This window comes from Leptonotus elevatus, chromosome 14 (assembly GCF_054856555.1).
Source record: "Leptonotus elevatus isolate MCC_2025b chromosome 14, RoL_Lele_1.0, whole genome shotgun sequence".
In the NCBI taxonomy this organism is placed as follows: domain Eukaryota; kingdom Metazoa; phylum Chordata; class Actinopteri; order Syngnathiformes; family Syngnathidae; genus Leptonotus; species Leptonotus elevatus.
In genome coordinates this window covers 20965341-20981009 of record NC_141252.1, presented here as the reverse complement: position 1 = coordinate 20981009, position 15669 = coordinate 20965341, and the positions used below count along the sequence as shown (strand labels likewise).

General features: G+C 40.2%; 1 protein-coding gene across 13 annotated transcripts in view; it reads right to left on the bottom strand.

Annotated features, from left to right (window-relative positions):
- bach2a (BACH transcriptional regulator 2a) overlaps nt 1-15669 on the bottom strand; it is a 76073-nt gene that overhangs the window by 30338 nt on the left and 30066 nt on the right. For 3 of the 13 annotated variants that reach the window (XM_086094152.1, XM_086094150.1, XM_086094146.1), the window contains exons 2-5: nt 15513-15610; nt 13585-13682; nt 13437-13511; nt 2970-3246 (exon numbers count right to left, since the gene is read on the bottom strand). In XM_086094152.1, coding sequence (XP_085950278.1) covers nt 2970-3246; nt 13437-13438 — 279 coding nt within the window. In that variant the 5' untranslated portion in view covers nt 13439-13511; nt 13585-13682; nt 15513-15610. The other 10 variants (XM_086094153.1, XM_086094148.1, XM_086094149.1 and 7 more) reach the window with 7 other exon arrangements.

The following is a 15669-nucleotide window of genomic DNA, read 5'->3' as shown; positions in this document are numbered from 1 at the left end:
GGCATGTGAATTATTTTGTTCCCAGTTTGTGGTATTTGATTACGCATTCGACTAAATGGGAGCGAAATGGAGAAGAGCAGAGACATGCACGCACACTCAAGCAACGTTACATTGAGTCATTGGAGTGCCACTGTATTGCCAATATGTAAAACGGATGACATCAAATGCAGTCAAATACAGTACTTCAAGAATATCGCATGCAATGTGAAAGGTACTGGTACTGAAACAGTACCTCGACAAAACTCTAAAACATCAGCAAAAGCAGCAAAATTAAAACTGACAAAATAACTTCAAATTATTTTTATTTATTATTAATTCAAAATATTAGGATGTTTACATGTTAATTTATGCACATACTGTATATATTTATGTTTTTACTGTATGTGCATAAATTAACACGTAAACATGTAGGCCCAACTCTGGTGTTTGTAGACTACAAACTGTAGTGCATTCATTTTGCAGATCACGTTTGTGTGAATGCCCGTTTTCTTTCGCAAAGTGCAGCTCTTAATTTGGTACTTTTTGAATGAAGTAGCTCTGAACATGTTTATGCCTCATCATACTACATCCCCATCACTACTTGCCTGGAGCAAAGTGCCCGGTTAAATTTGTGCCAGTTAAAGCTTCTCCAGCTAACTTAGCATAGCTTGTTCAATCGCTAAGCAGAGATAAAGTGCGAGGAAGTGTAAAGTGACATAATTATTGTGTGTGGGAAATAAAAAATAAATAAATAGCAGGTGAGTGTGACAGTTGTGACTGGATAATTTTTCATTTTGAGACCCTCCTGGTATGAAAATTAATAAGAAAATGTTGTCAGTCAACTGAGGGATGTGTATGGCGGAGATTACCTGCTTAATCAATGGAATAATCAATAGGGTAATCGATTCTAAATAGATTCATTAGAGACAGACACCTTGCCCACATTTGAACAAATAATGCACAAATTAAGCAATTTGAACGATTAAAGGTGTATTCAAGGATCTTTTGTCACTGCGTCTTCTGAGTAGGTTATCTTAACGATTGGTTCTCAATCCCTTTAATTAATCTGTCGTGACGACGTCGTGCATGCTCATTCCTAGCTGCCCATGCGGACTTCGAGTGGTTGTAGCATGGAGATGGTGCACTTCGGACTCAGCCATTCACCGTTGTAGCTCCACCGATCTCACCGCATACTTTGAAAATGGCTGAGAGTCGCGAGAGGATATCCGTCTATGAAGTGAGTACGGCTGCAGAGGCCGATGAAGATGAACTCGCACGTATGGATTTACTTGAAAAAAATCTAGTAAAATTTTCATCCTTGTAAAATGTACTTAGAATTTCTGAATGCATCAACCTTTACTATGCCTTTTCAAGGAAATATTACTCCTTATTTTCAGAGTGTAGGCTTTCCCCCTGACGAGCAGGAGAGCTGGTAGAATGGTCTTCCGCATACGCATTTTACAAAAACTGACAAACGGCCGTTTGTCTTCTACTTTTTGAGAAGATCCTATAGTATAATGTGTATAATGATGATATAATGTATAATGATTTCTTATTCAGGACATCCTTTGTTTTAGAGAGTATCCCTATAATTTTTGACATTTTCTTTTCGACATTTTCTATGTGTGACATAATTTATTGTCAATAACTACTCCAAGAAATGTATTTTCATACATTCTTTCTATTTCAATTGAGTTTACCATAATTTTGACTTGATGAGTGATTTGTATAGTACCAAAAACTATAAACTTGGTTTTGTTTAAGTTTAATGATAATTTGTTTAAGTCAAACCAGTTTTTTTATATAACTTGTGAAATGCAGTATTTGCAGCGGTAGCTTCACATAAACGCACACACACTAATTATGAAACTACAATGATGAAAGTGTGTGACGTCAAGTGCAAAAAAAACTAAAGTTTATCCCAGTGACAAGTTTAGCCATTTTTTTGTTAACGGGTAGTAGTAATTGTAAACCTGTGTGTGGGTTGTGACGGAAAGGTTACGCTAGCGGTGAAGCGGCTACCAGCTATAGCTTCGTATACGAAGCATTCCGACCCCGACACACACATACAATTACTTTCTCATCAGATCTCAACGATTCACGTAGGTAACAGGTATTTTGGTTTTAAACTCAGAAAGGTGTGTGATTTTCATGCCTGTCGATGTTTACCACCTTCTAAATGAGCTGCTGCTAGCCAAGTTGGCTAAACCGCTACGTTGCAAATGCAAACCCTGTCCCTGCCCACTCATCATGAAGATTAACACACACGTTCCGCGGCACCTACAAAATAAAAGTGACTACATATTCTAGCTGTCAGGACAGCTTTATTGTGACGAGGTACGACAACAACTGTGCACTTTTGACATTTTTGTCTGTCAAGGAGCGCAGTCAGCGCACGCCTCTTTGTTTCTGAATGACAGAAATCCATGGGGGCGACGTAAGACTTTAATCAATGCGTTCCTCTTTCAAAATAAAAGTGCAAAATAAAAACTTGGGATCTTTACATCTGATTTCCACTTTCTTTCTTTTTTGTAAATTCACGTTGTTTCAACTTTAAACTGTTAAGTTTCACCCTACCATGAGAGGTTTTCCCAAATTTAAAATGTTGAGTTTTTACCTGTAATTTTGACATGACTTGGTCGATTCAAAACAGTCCAACTTCAAACTGTTCAGCACATCGGACTATTGACCTGGCAAGAATCAGCAGTCCCATTCAAAATTTCTGTGGCAATTTTCTAGTTTTTTTTGTTTTTTACTCATCACATGTAGGTGAGGTGAGGCTCTGCCTTTTCTCCGCACTTCCCTGCTTTCGATTGAGACCTGCTTCCAGATGATCAAAAAGTGTTTGATGGGTGTGATGGGCAGGCCAGTGAATGACTGTAACACAAAACTTACCCATCCAGGCTAATTTAAGGGCCTGGTCCGACCAAGTTTTGTAAAATGGTTTAGGAGGTGTGTTTCAATACTTTTGCTGATAAAGTCATGTTTACCTTTTCAGGGAGGTTAATGATGGGTTCGCCTGGTGGCCCATTGTATCCAAGCAGCGCTTGTAGGAAATAGCGGCTACTAGCGGCGAGGATGGCCCTGTGTGCTCGTACCTCCCTGCCCTCCACCAACACAGTAACATCACACAGGATGCCCTGCCTCCGCTGATCTTCAAGGTTCAACAACACGTTGGAACAATGGACTTTGGACTCGTACACGTATACAGGCACTGCTGCCTCACCATCCTGCTCATCTCCTGCCGACATCACTCCCAATGGCACCCTGGGCAAAATAAACCAGAAGAATAAAGGTTAAGCAGAAATTTATAATTGGAGATAACTCCAATTGTTTTTGTCTTCCCAGATTAAAGCAAGTCCTACATAATGAGGCTGCAGTATTTTTCTGCCACAGGGGGCAGTTTACTAGTCTGGCAACAGCCAGATTGATTTGTGCTTCACTTGAGGGAGTTCTCCACAATATCAGTCTGGGACTGCTTTGCGTTGATTTGCTCGGGAAAGGCGGGGCATGCTGTACAACACTTCGAGCTGATTGGACGAAGCATAATCGTGTGGACGTCTACTTAACTTTTGTTTCGACCAAACACGGCAAAGGTGAAAATGGCGTCGCCGACATGCGACTGTTGTGACAAGCTGATATCATGGCGTTGAGTTTATGTTGTCGGTTTTGCAATGTTGATATGCGGATACAAGAGACTAATTCAGTGAGAACAGAATTAATTGCAGCGTCCAGCTTCGGCGCTTCTTGTTTTCATCACAGCTGCATATCCCGCCCCCAAATACAATGTCGCTCTGTGATTGGTCCGAACCACCAGTGGTTCGTATAGGTGGAAATCAATGGGAGCGGTACAAGATGGATTCTCGGGAGCTTGTGAACTCACAAATACCGCGAGAATACATCTTGCAAGAGCAAGGTTAGCAGTTTACAGTCATGCTCAAAAGTGTCAAACTAATTGTGGGGCTTTGAGTACTATGGAGGACCAAAACTGTCAAAATTAGAAAGAAAGAACTGACCAAATAAATAAATGAATAAAAGGGAAAATAAAAACGGATATAAAAAAAATCTAATTAAAAACTTAAATACGGAAAAATAAATGGAAATAAAAACAACTATATATATATATATATATATATATATGGAGTGTTCCCTCGTTTTCCGCTGGGGTTAGCTTCCAAAAAATACCTGCAATAAATGAAATCCGCGTAGCTTTATTTTTTACTTTTTTCCCCAAATGTTTTAAGGCTCCAAAACACCTCACCACACAATTTATACACTTTTCTAATTGAGTCATTTACATGTTCTCACATTTCTCTCTTGTTTAAACATTCTCAATGTTCAAACCTTCATAAATTTTATAAAATAGGTATAGGTACATTACTGTAAAAAAAATGCATGCAAAAATTGCACTTAAGAAAAATCCGCAAAACAGCGAGGCCGCGAAAAGTGAACAGCGTTAAAGCGAGGGAACATCCATCTATCTATATATTTTTTTACATATATATATAGGTGAAACTACTCTGCGTTGATATAACTATCTCAAATCAGCTGTCCTTGAACCGAAAATGCAGAGTTTCCTATCTCATCGCATGTCAATTCGCTGATCAGTGTTAGTCTTTGTGCTTGTTGAACATGCTTTGTGAAATGGACCACAGCCCTCAATGACCAGGTTTGGGGAAGCCTGGTGTATTCCATTTCACAAGGCGGTCTAAAACACAGAAAATGGTAATAAACCAAACTATTTCTTGCAAGTGATACTCATGGAAGCCAACATTCACGATGCATTTTATTATTCTTAAGCTTTTTATTGATTGATTGGAATATTTATTGACAACAAACAAAGCATGTTTACAAACATATGACACAACTGAACAAGTGATAAAAACACAATAAAGCCATAGGCTTATTTCCATTGTGGTCCCTGTAGTGTGAGTGTGTATGTGTATGTGTCCATGTGCCAGCATGTCCATGAATGTATGTACATAATGTCCATAGGAAAAATGTGTGGATGTGCCTCCACACAGAGAATGGGGGTGTAAGGGATCATATTAAAAATACAATAATAGCAAACGTAACAATAACATAAATCGTTATATGCAGTTTTGAAAGACTATACAAATAAATAATCAAATTCAAACCCAAAATAAACTCTCTACCATTCTGTTTCCTTTCCCCCCCCTTAACCATTCCTCTAGGGCAATTTTAAAAGTGATAAGGGAACCCTTGTTCTTCACGGATGATGGCAAGTCATTCCAAGCCACACAAGATGTGTACCTGAAAGTGTTCTGGCCTATATTTCTTTTTAATCTGTCAGGGATGAGGTTTGAGGCTCTCCCCCTGGTGGCATGGTCATGAACATCCCTTATTTTAGAAAAATAATTCATCACATACACTGGGACCGCATTATTTAAAATTATATAGACCATACATAGTTTAATTTGGATCACTCGTTCCTCTACTCTAAGCCACTTGAGACTTTCAAAATGTTTAGGGGTGGGGATGGGTTCGTGGATGCAGTTGAAGTATGGTTCTGACCAGTTTGTTGTGAGCAGTTTGAAGCATAGTTTTAAGTATTTTAGGGATAGCAGAGTACCAGGAGGAACAGCCATAATTTTAGTGTGACTGCACCAGAGCTCCTGATAGCATCTCCAAGGCTCTTCTGTTTAGAATAGTAGACCATCTTCCAATAAACGTAACTCGCTGATTAACTTTTGAACAAACCTTTTGTGACTTTTGTTGTTGAATCCGCATTTCGCTTGGCCACCCGGTACCTGTCAGCTGCCTCCAGAGTCCCACAGGCCAAAAAGGCCCGATAAGACTCCTTCTTCAGCTTGACGGCATCCCTTACCGCTGGTGTTTACCAGCGGGTTTGAGCATTGCCGCCACGACAGGCACCGACCACCTTACGGCCACAGCTCTGATCGGGCGCCTTAAACAATGGCGGCGCGGAACATGGCCCACTCTGACTCAATGTCCCCCGCCTCCCCCAGGACAAGGGAGAAGGTCTGCCGGAGGTGGGCATTGAAACTCCTTCTGACAGGGGATTCCGCCAGACGTTCAATAGCAGACCCTCACAATACGTTTGGGTCTGCCAGGTCTGACCGACATCTTCCCCCACCATCGGAGCCAACACACCACCAGGTGGTGATCAGTTGACAGCTCCGCCCCTCTCTCCACCCGAGTGTTCAAAACATGTGTTTTGTCTGTCCGTCCTTCATTTCCTCTCTCCTTTGGTCTCTTGAGGTCTCCCTGATTTGTTGGAATTTAGATGTTTCTGGGGTTTTCTGGTTGGTGGCCCGGTGGGTGGTGGGTGGTGTCTGGTCGGTGCTGGATTTCACTTTTGTTTCTTTTCTTCGGTCCTTCCTGGGTCTCCTGACAGCCTCACGACTCTGGCTGGATTCTGAAGTGTTCGGTTTAGGTGAACGGTATGGGAGTTTTTAATAGGTTTTAGGTGAACTAATGAATACACACTCACACGCACGCACATGCACATACACACCCATATACAAAATAAAAAATAATAAAAATAAATCAATAATAAAAAATATAAAATTAAATAAAAAGAGAGCAATGATAATGACATGTCAAATCGGTAAAATTACTGAATGAACTGAGCTCTACAGAAAGAAAAAAAAAACACCGCCCCTCTCTTCACCCGAGTGTCCAAAACATGTGGCCGCAAATCCGATGACACGACTACAAAGTTGATCATCGAACTGCGGCCTAGGGTGTCCTGGTGCCAAGTGCACATATGGACACCCCTATGAACATGGTGTTAATTATAAACAATCCATGGCGAGCACAGAAGTCCAATAACAGAACACCACTCGGGTTCTGATCGGGAAGGCCGTTCCTCCCAATCACGCCCCTCCAGGTCTCACTGTCATTGCCCACGTGAGCGTTGGAAGTCCCCCAGCCGAACGAGGGAGTTCCCAGAGGGAGCGCTCTCCAGCACACCCTCCAAGGACTCCAAAAAGGGTGGGTACTCTGAACTGCTGTTTGGTGCAAAAGTACAAACAACAGTCAGGACCCGTCCCCCCACCCAAAGGCGGAGGGAGGCTACCCTCTCGAACAACGTGAACCCCAACGTACAGGCGCCAAGCCGGGGGGGCAATCAATATGTCCACATCTGCTCTGCGCCTCTCACCGTGGGTAACTCCAGAGTGGAAGAGAGTCCAACCCCTCTCGAGAGGATTGGTACCAAGTCTGGAGTGGCGCTGTAGCGCAGCCACAGGGAGTTAACGGAAAGCGTAGAAAAATAAAAAAATTGTTTTTAACTTTATTGCAATCTACAGAACAAACATGGCTTTGCGTGTATCAAAACAACATGAAAAAGATGAACATAGGAGAAGTGACAATGGCGGGTGATTCAAGTACAACACCGCTTGTTGAACGTTGGAATAAAGAAGCTAAATATTTTGCTGCAAAAGCATAAGCAAGCTAAGGAGGCTGCACAAAACGACTACGATACGGCTATCCGCCATTGTTGTTGACAGACTGACAGTTCACGCGCAGTCACGCGAAAATTGGAGCATACGTCATCAATCTGCAACAATGTGTCGTCATCAATCTTCGCAGCTTTTATATTACAACATTGAAACGATCAAATCATTTGAAACGATTGATTCACAAAAAGAATCGATCTTTTGGAACGTTCGAAACATCTCCCCACAGCAACATCTGGTGGCCAAGTGTAAAATATTACAATCAAACAGTAGATCAGTGTTGCCAGCTCCCCAGTAAGGAAACTAACTATTGGCTGTCTGTCATCATCTAATTTACACAACTGGCAATCAGGCTATAATTGTAATGGACGCTATAAGAGACAGAAATAATATAATGGGAAACAAAAACGGAATAACCCCCACCCCGTCAAAATAAGTTTAGAAGTACACATGATCTTTTTGTAGCTGATACTTGGTTTATTTTTATTTTTTGCCTCTCAACATGACTTAGATGTTTTGATGAAACCCCCAGTGCTATCACATTTAATCAAAAACTAAATTTTAACAGGGTACATTTCAAAAGCTTTTTTTGCGACAGGGCATCAAGTTTTGACAGAAAGTATTAGAGAGGAAAAAGAAGAACCTGCAAAAACATGACACCCGTAGCGGGAATTGAACCTGGGTTACCGACCTTTTTCTCAGCCCATTGTGCGGGTGCGTTACCACAAAACCAACCGCCGCAAGCGTTCAAGAGGATAATGACATTTTATCATGTAGGGCAATGAATCAGCAGGGCAATTTTACATACAAAGTATACTTAAGTTGAATTTATTTCAGATTTAAGACATTTTAATATAATGCAATGGTCGGATTTTATGTAATTTTAGAAAAGATACTTGCTGAAACAATGTGACGTTTGGAGGCGTAATGGAACGCAAAAACTGTCACGTGACATCCTGATTCTGAGACAGATTTAGGAACGCGATTCGAATCACAAGTTCCGCCTGGGTTCCGGTACATACCAAAACACAGTTTCGATTTTGCCATGACTTGTTAACAGTAGTTTTTCCACGTCCCTTGTTTGTCTCTTTGTTTGTTCCTTGGGAAATAAAATCCCTTTTTGTTTCAACCTTCTGCGAGCCTGCCTTGCCTCCCTGTTTCCTGCATTTGGGTCCCCAATCCTAACAGAGCCACATTAAAGACTAGAAGAAAAATGTCACAATCAAGTTATGTTAAATTCAATCAATACATAGTTTTTTTGCAGCGTAGGAAAAGCATACACCTGTGAATAATGTTAAGTTGCTTCTCTGTATACTTTCCTGCAGTGATAGGGTTGAGTTAGGTTGGATCAAATCCTAACCCTACTGGCCAAGTATTTATTTGGTATCGGATGGATATAGTGCTGTCTGGCACTCAACTGCTTAAGATAAAATCATTGTATTGTATTTTACAATATCTCTGATTGGGCCAGAATTCATGAAACTGATGACACTGAAAAGTTGCTTATACATGTGGGACGTATACACGGTGACTGAACCTTATTATTTTTGTTTTGGCAGGGACTAAATCAGGTCCAAGCCCTTAACAGAGCACATCAGCACAAGCCCTCCTGCGTAAGAAGGTCTTGACAGGAGTACAGTGCATGAAGACTTCTCTGTGCTTCTTTTGGTGGTTTTAAATCACACCACTTAGCCCTTTCCTGATTGCATAAGACATCGTAGAGCAAAAAGAGCAATAATGTTTCTAGCGGTATATTTTTTTGTGTGCTTCCTTTTTGGTATGAACAAATAATTCAACCACATTTGATAGGACTGTGTGCGTGTCATGATCTTATGCAGGCAGAGCCATAATTTCATAGGCATGTTCCGAACTAGTTGCTAATTTAATTTAAAACTTATTGGACCGGATTTTTGGTCCCCATACCACAAGACGTCCCCATGGCCTGACTGTGGAAACAGATGCACGCACACACACACACACATGTACACACAAAGTACACACACACACACACCCCTACACACAGTGTACACACACACACGTTTGTTTTACTGTCTTTGTGGAGCCATCTCATTGACATAATGCATTTCCTAGCCCCTTCCCCTAACCCCAACCATCAAAAATGATTGCCTACCCCTATTCCATACCCTAACCTCAACCATAACCCAATTCAAACCTAAACTCTAAAACCAAGTCTTGACCCTCGAAAAGAGGTCTAAACTTGTGGGGCCCAGCAAAATGGCCCAACATGGACGGGTGGGCCCCACAACTCTGTGAAATCCCGGAATGTTGGCCCCACTATGTAACAAAAACAAGACCACACACACACACACACTAAAATATTCATCACAGAAATAAAATGTCCAAAAGCAGAAGAGTGCACCTATAGTACACATGCACACATAATAAATTAATAAACACTTCTAACTCACCAGTTTCACCCAGTCTGTATATATGTGGATGGAGACCATTCTGTTTTTTTCGATGTCCTACTTTCTTCCATCTCAGATACTGTATCTTTGGTGTGCACTATTTATTTGCTCATACATGTATAAAGCATGTATGTATGAATGCGTATTTGCAGTGAAGCCAGGTAGACACTAGGAGGTGGTTTAACTCCCCTAGAACACCAATAGCTATGCCATAGCTGCCCTGAGACTGGTTGGCGAGAAAGCCGTTTTGGGCCACATAAGCATTTGCTTGATTGTCTCGGTAAGGAAATGTCATTAACTAATTCACTCAATTCAATCATTTTCACTGAAGCAACCCCCTTCGCTCCCGGCTGTTTTACTGGATTTTGACAGATTTTTCTAGGCCCATAGAATATTGTGTTCTATTGCTATAAAAACATGAAACCTACCAAAAAAAAAGGGGGGGGGGGTATTTATATCTATTTTTTCTGTTTTGCAGCAATTAGCATTAGAATAAAGCTAAGTTTCACCATTATTCACAAATCTGTTTAAAACTGCAAACGGCCTGGTTGATCTCTTATACTTTGCTGCCACCTGCTGGCCGTTTTTTTATAACTACAGTTGCTTTAAGCGACCTCTTCAAGTCAAAAGCTGCATCAAAGCTTTCATTATGCGCTAGAATAAAAAAAACATTTACAAAAATGTATAAATATACGTTTTTGGGACCATGGCAATATATATTTTTTTAAATTACGTAAGATAGATAGATAGATATACAATAAAAAAAATGTAAAGTAAAATGGAAAACTGCTTTTGAAAGCAACATTTCTCATTTTACTCGCATGCATGCGCTAATAATGATATGAGGATGATCATGCGGGATACCAACTGCAAAACTTTTCTCCCAGTCACGAGTTTAGCCGTGTATATTGTGTATGGCGTTTAGTATAGTGATATATAATAGTGAATTGGTGGGAGGGAGATTTGTTTGGAAGGTAACTCACATTACTAACTCTCAGCTCAAACATTTTCTTTGTTAAAGATAAATCGGTCCTTCAGCAAGTTGCATGGGGGCCCCTAGTTTGCCAAACTACAATGAAGATATTCCTAACCCTTTTAGATCACATGTGTCGAGATCCAGCCCTCAAGGGCCTGAGTCGTGCATGTTTTCAAGATTTTTCTACTCCAACACACTTGATTGAATGATCAGGATCATTATCAGGCTCCTGCAGAGCTGGCTGATGACCTAAAATATGAAGCAACTGTGTTGAACGTGGAAAACCTCAAAAACATGCAGGACTCAAGGCCAGACTTTGACACCACTGCTTTAGATGGTATAATACCACAATATATTACACTTTATGAGCAAAACAGACTACAGTTAAAATTAAACATCTTAAATTGACAGTCCTCTTTACGTCAATAAATAAAGCAGCTTTTGAGTGTTTAGAAAAATGTTTAATTTAAATAGAACACAACCAAACAAACTATTTTAAAGTGCAACAAGGAAAACAAACAAATTTAAAATAATGCTCATTTAACATCAGTCTCACACTTATGGACATGAACTACTGGGTTACCAAAAACAGGGAGCTGATCATATAAATATGTAGATGAAGATGACCTTGCTGCATCCTGGTCAGGACATCTTGAGGAATGTGATGGTCCTGGGCTTTACTGGCTAGAAGGAGGTCCTCTGAGAAATGTGATGGTCCTGTGGCTTCCTGGTCAGGAAACTCCTTAGGTTATCAAGCAAATAGACCATGAGTGAATATTCCTATTTTTTTATTACAGTAATATTGCAGTAATACAGATTAAAATTGATTTCATTTTATATAAAAAAAAAATTGTGATGTACAGTGACTCTTTAAAGCTTGTACCCAACTAAAAATTTGTCACTTTTAAGCATTTTCTGCAATCAGTTACATATTATAGTAGTTGAACTTGGGGTTGGCCAAGGGAAGGTCAACATCTATAAATAATACAATTAATGCCCGAGGCTAGCGAGTTGGCTAGCAAAACAAACTTGCTAATAATAAAATAAAATAGAGTTTCGCCTCCAAATATCCATCACCAACAAGTGCCTTACCTTTCTCTTTTGATGGGGTTTCTTCAGTTTTCTTTTTCTTCCGTTTTTCCTAAGAAATCTTATTTTTGATGCCATTACGGTGTCTGTTTTGTTTAGTACTGTTGCTAACGGGTAGCTGTCAATCATTCTTACAGTTAGTGACGTAGATGCTCTACGTCACTAACTGTGTGACACAAAAACACCAGCCACTGCTTATTATCATACATACACATACATCACTTTACACCTTGTAAAAGTAACAGTATGGGATTGCTTCATATAAAGCGTGAGTGCATGTGTGTAGTTCAACTAAAAGAGGGAAAGAAAGAGGATTCTGAACTTTATTTGTTAAAGGTTCTGTATCACGGTATTTTAAGCCCTTCCACAGTTAACTATAAGCATATAATGATTGAATGTTACCTTTGACACCATGGCAAAGTAATTTCTTATGATATATGCGCTATTTCGCTGGTTATTTTTCTAACCCGAAAATAAGACGCCTGGTTCAGTAAATCCCCGCTTCTCCACACATGGCTGCCGCGCCCCTCTCGTCTTAGCTGGCTGCGGTGTGTGATCTTATACCAAGTAAATATAGGGCCAGTATCGCCAATACAGATGGATACTTTTTTTGAAAATGATGGTTTATAATATTTTTTTTTAATTAAGGTACAGGGCTTTAAGTACTCTGGCACAGTGCCGGATTTCCGGCGTAAGAGCCATTAGCCAATCAGAAGCAGAGTAGTGCTGGCCTTGTATTGAAACAGTGCAATGGCATATCCAGCAAAGTAAACAGTTCACATTAGGCGCTTTCACACCGAAAAGGCCAAGAACTTAGAATTCCTGGTACAGACAGTTCCTTAAGAGGTTGTGTTTGGCCCACTCGTTTGCGTTCACACACGGCAACAGTGGGCAAGGTAGCTCATTTAAATGAGACTGATGACTCATCAGTCTCATTTGAATGAACTAGCTTGCCCAGCATGATGTAGTGAAGAAACAAGCTGCACTACCCCTTCTGTCCAACAGGTAGTTGCAACAACAAAAAAGCTAGGTTGCAGAATCATGTACAGTTGAGCATGTATTTGCCACCTGGCAAAAGTTAAGTGTACAGTATAATTTGTCTTGGTAAGGTAGTTGAAAACTGATTCTAATGCCATTCATGCTGCAGACAGTATTTGAGGCAGTGATATATACTAATGTATATTTAAAAAGTTATTATACACATAACACACCTGTTTGTAGCCTGTCATGGAACTTTAATTCACCATGTGCTATATTACTCTGCTGTATGCAACCTGACTGGAATTGCAAATACTGTACCTAGACTGGATAAATAAAGGTTAAATAAATACATGACTTAATTGACAACTCGAGTTTTTAATCTTTTTAAATGTTTGCATGGCAAGGTTTTTGGGGGGCACATTGTAGATTGCAACAGTTTATTTGCGCACCTAAAAAAAAAATTAAAAAGCAAAGCCAGAAGCCGTGCTGAATTTTCAGTGCATGTCCGCAACCTGGAGGACATCTGCCTGACCGTACATCGTTTGTTGTCCTGGCGAGATCCTGGCTTGCAATGTCCATTTCACTGACTGAATCTATCCCTTGTGTGCTTTCCTGTTGACATAGAAACGCAAAATTAATAACAGTTGGCAATACAAATACTACTACTATAAGTAAAATGTCTTACCGACACAGGTGAACACTTAATGAGGGCTGCAGCTTGGTAGCATGATGATGATCTCACACCGCCCGCATCGGAAACTTCAACATGTCCATCCACAACAGCTGTAAATTAAAACACATGCAGAAAAAAATATTAGATTATATGTCTGTGATGTCTGCATACATTTGCATTTACTCTTCAACAGTTGGCTTCTTAATATTTATTCAGGTGCATTTTTTTTATTTAATGTGCAATACATTTTATTTCAATTATTATTGGAGTACATTTTATGTTCTTATACCAAAGCACAGTTTCTATAGTTAAACTCTGCATATTACAGTGGATTACAATAACTTCATCCATCCATTTTACAAGCAGTTTAGTACTTGATTTGGCTAAATTGTCTTTATGAATACTTGGGGTCCATATACTGTAGGTGATGAGTAAAGCTTTTTTTTGTTTTGTAGGTAGGTAGAAGCTTTAGCTTCCGCCTCTTATTGCTTTATGTAACTATAAAGTAGTGTTGTTCCGATATGATATTTTTGGCCCCCGACACCGATTCCGATACCCAGCTTTTCCGATGCCGATACCATACCGATATTGAAGTTGTATTTTTTCTCAACATAAAAAAGTTGCCAATAGGATATCTTAGCTCGGCATGCAGTGAACATGTCACACATCAGTGAATGTCGTCTATGAGCAAGACACAAGATGCTGCATCCAAAGTCCTATATTAGCGTCAGAATTAATGGTATCGGCATGTTACTTGTTAGTACTCACCGATACCGATACCACTGTTTTAATACAGTATCGGGGCCTCTGCCGATACCAGTATCGGTAACGGAACAACACTACCTTCCTTCCTTTCCTCAGTCTCTCCTTTGGTCTCTTGAGGTCTCCCTAATTTGTTGGAATTTAGATGTTTCTGGTGTTGGTGAAAGACTCTGGTTGGTAACCCGGTGGGTAGTAGGTGATGTCTGGTCGGTGCTGGATTTCACTTTCCTTTATTTCCTTTGATCCTTCCTCGGGTCTCCTGACAACCTCATGACTCTAGCTGGATTCTGAAGTATTCGGTTTAGGTGAACGGTATGGGATTTTTAATAGGTTTTAGGTGAATTAATGAGTACACGCTCACACGCACGCATGCACACACACACCTGCACATACACGATAAAAAAAAAAGAGAGCAATAATGATGACATGTCGAATCGGTAAAATTACCGAATGAACAATATTGAGCTCTCTCAACAACAACAAAAAGTAACAACACTACTATAAAGTGCTGCTGATAATTCTTATACCGGTAAATAAAAACAAAGTATTTGTGTGTATAATTGAAATGTACTTTCTAATATTAATTCTCTATCCTTTTCAAATATGTAGGTTAGACATTAAGCAGGTAAATCATTTCAATGTGGTGTGGTCATTAAAACACAGGCAATGGTGGTTATTTGTTTGTTTGTTTTTTTGCCGTGACCCGCAACTCACCACTGTTGTTTTTCTCGCCGAGTGGAATAAGATGGTCTTTCGCGACGCGAACGTTTGTGAACGGCAATTCACCATCGAGTGTTACGCTGAGTGGAATAAGCTTCAATTACGTTACGTTTATGTGACTTTGCGGTGTTTACGCTAAGATATCTCCTGGTGAGGTGTGTTTGACTGGACAATACGGCTGTCACGTCAACGACGGCGCAGCGAACTGAACGTGCACATTTCTGTTATTCATATACGCTTGTAAATGTTGATAAGCAATCGTGGTATTCACGTGAGGCCAAGAATTCTGTTGCGACTGTTCGCGGCAAAATAACACTAACAGGAGATTTGCTGGTCGCCGTAAAATAACTACTGACTAAAAGACAGTCACACAATGAAAATGCTGGCAAGCGCCACACGAGGTAGCGAACTAAATGACAATATTACAAGTATTTATGTAAGATTAGTGTAATATTTACCTTCATCTATCCGTGGTGCGCTGACTCCGGTGTCCATGAGCCGTGGCGTCGAATTGGCCGTCCCATTCACTCGGCAGTCATTTCCACTCCGGCTGCTGCTGTAGTGATCCATGAGCGTTTTAAATTCTTGGTGTAACTTTGCAGCTTCTACAGAATT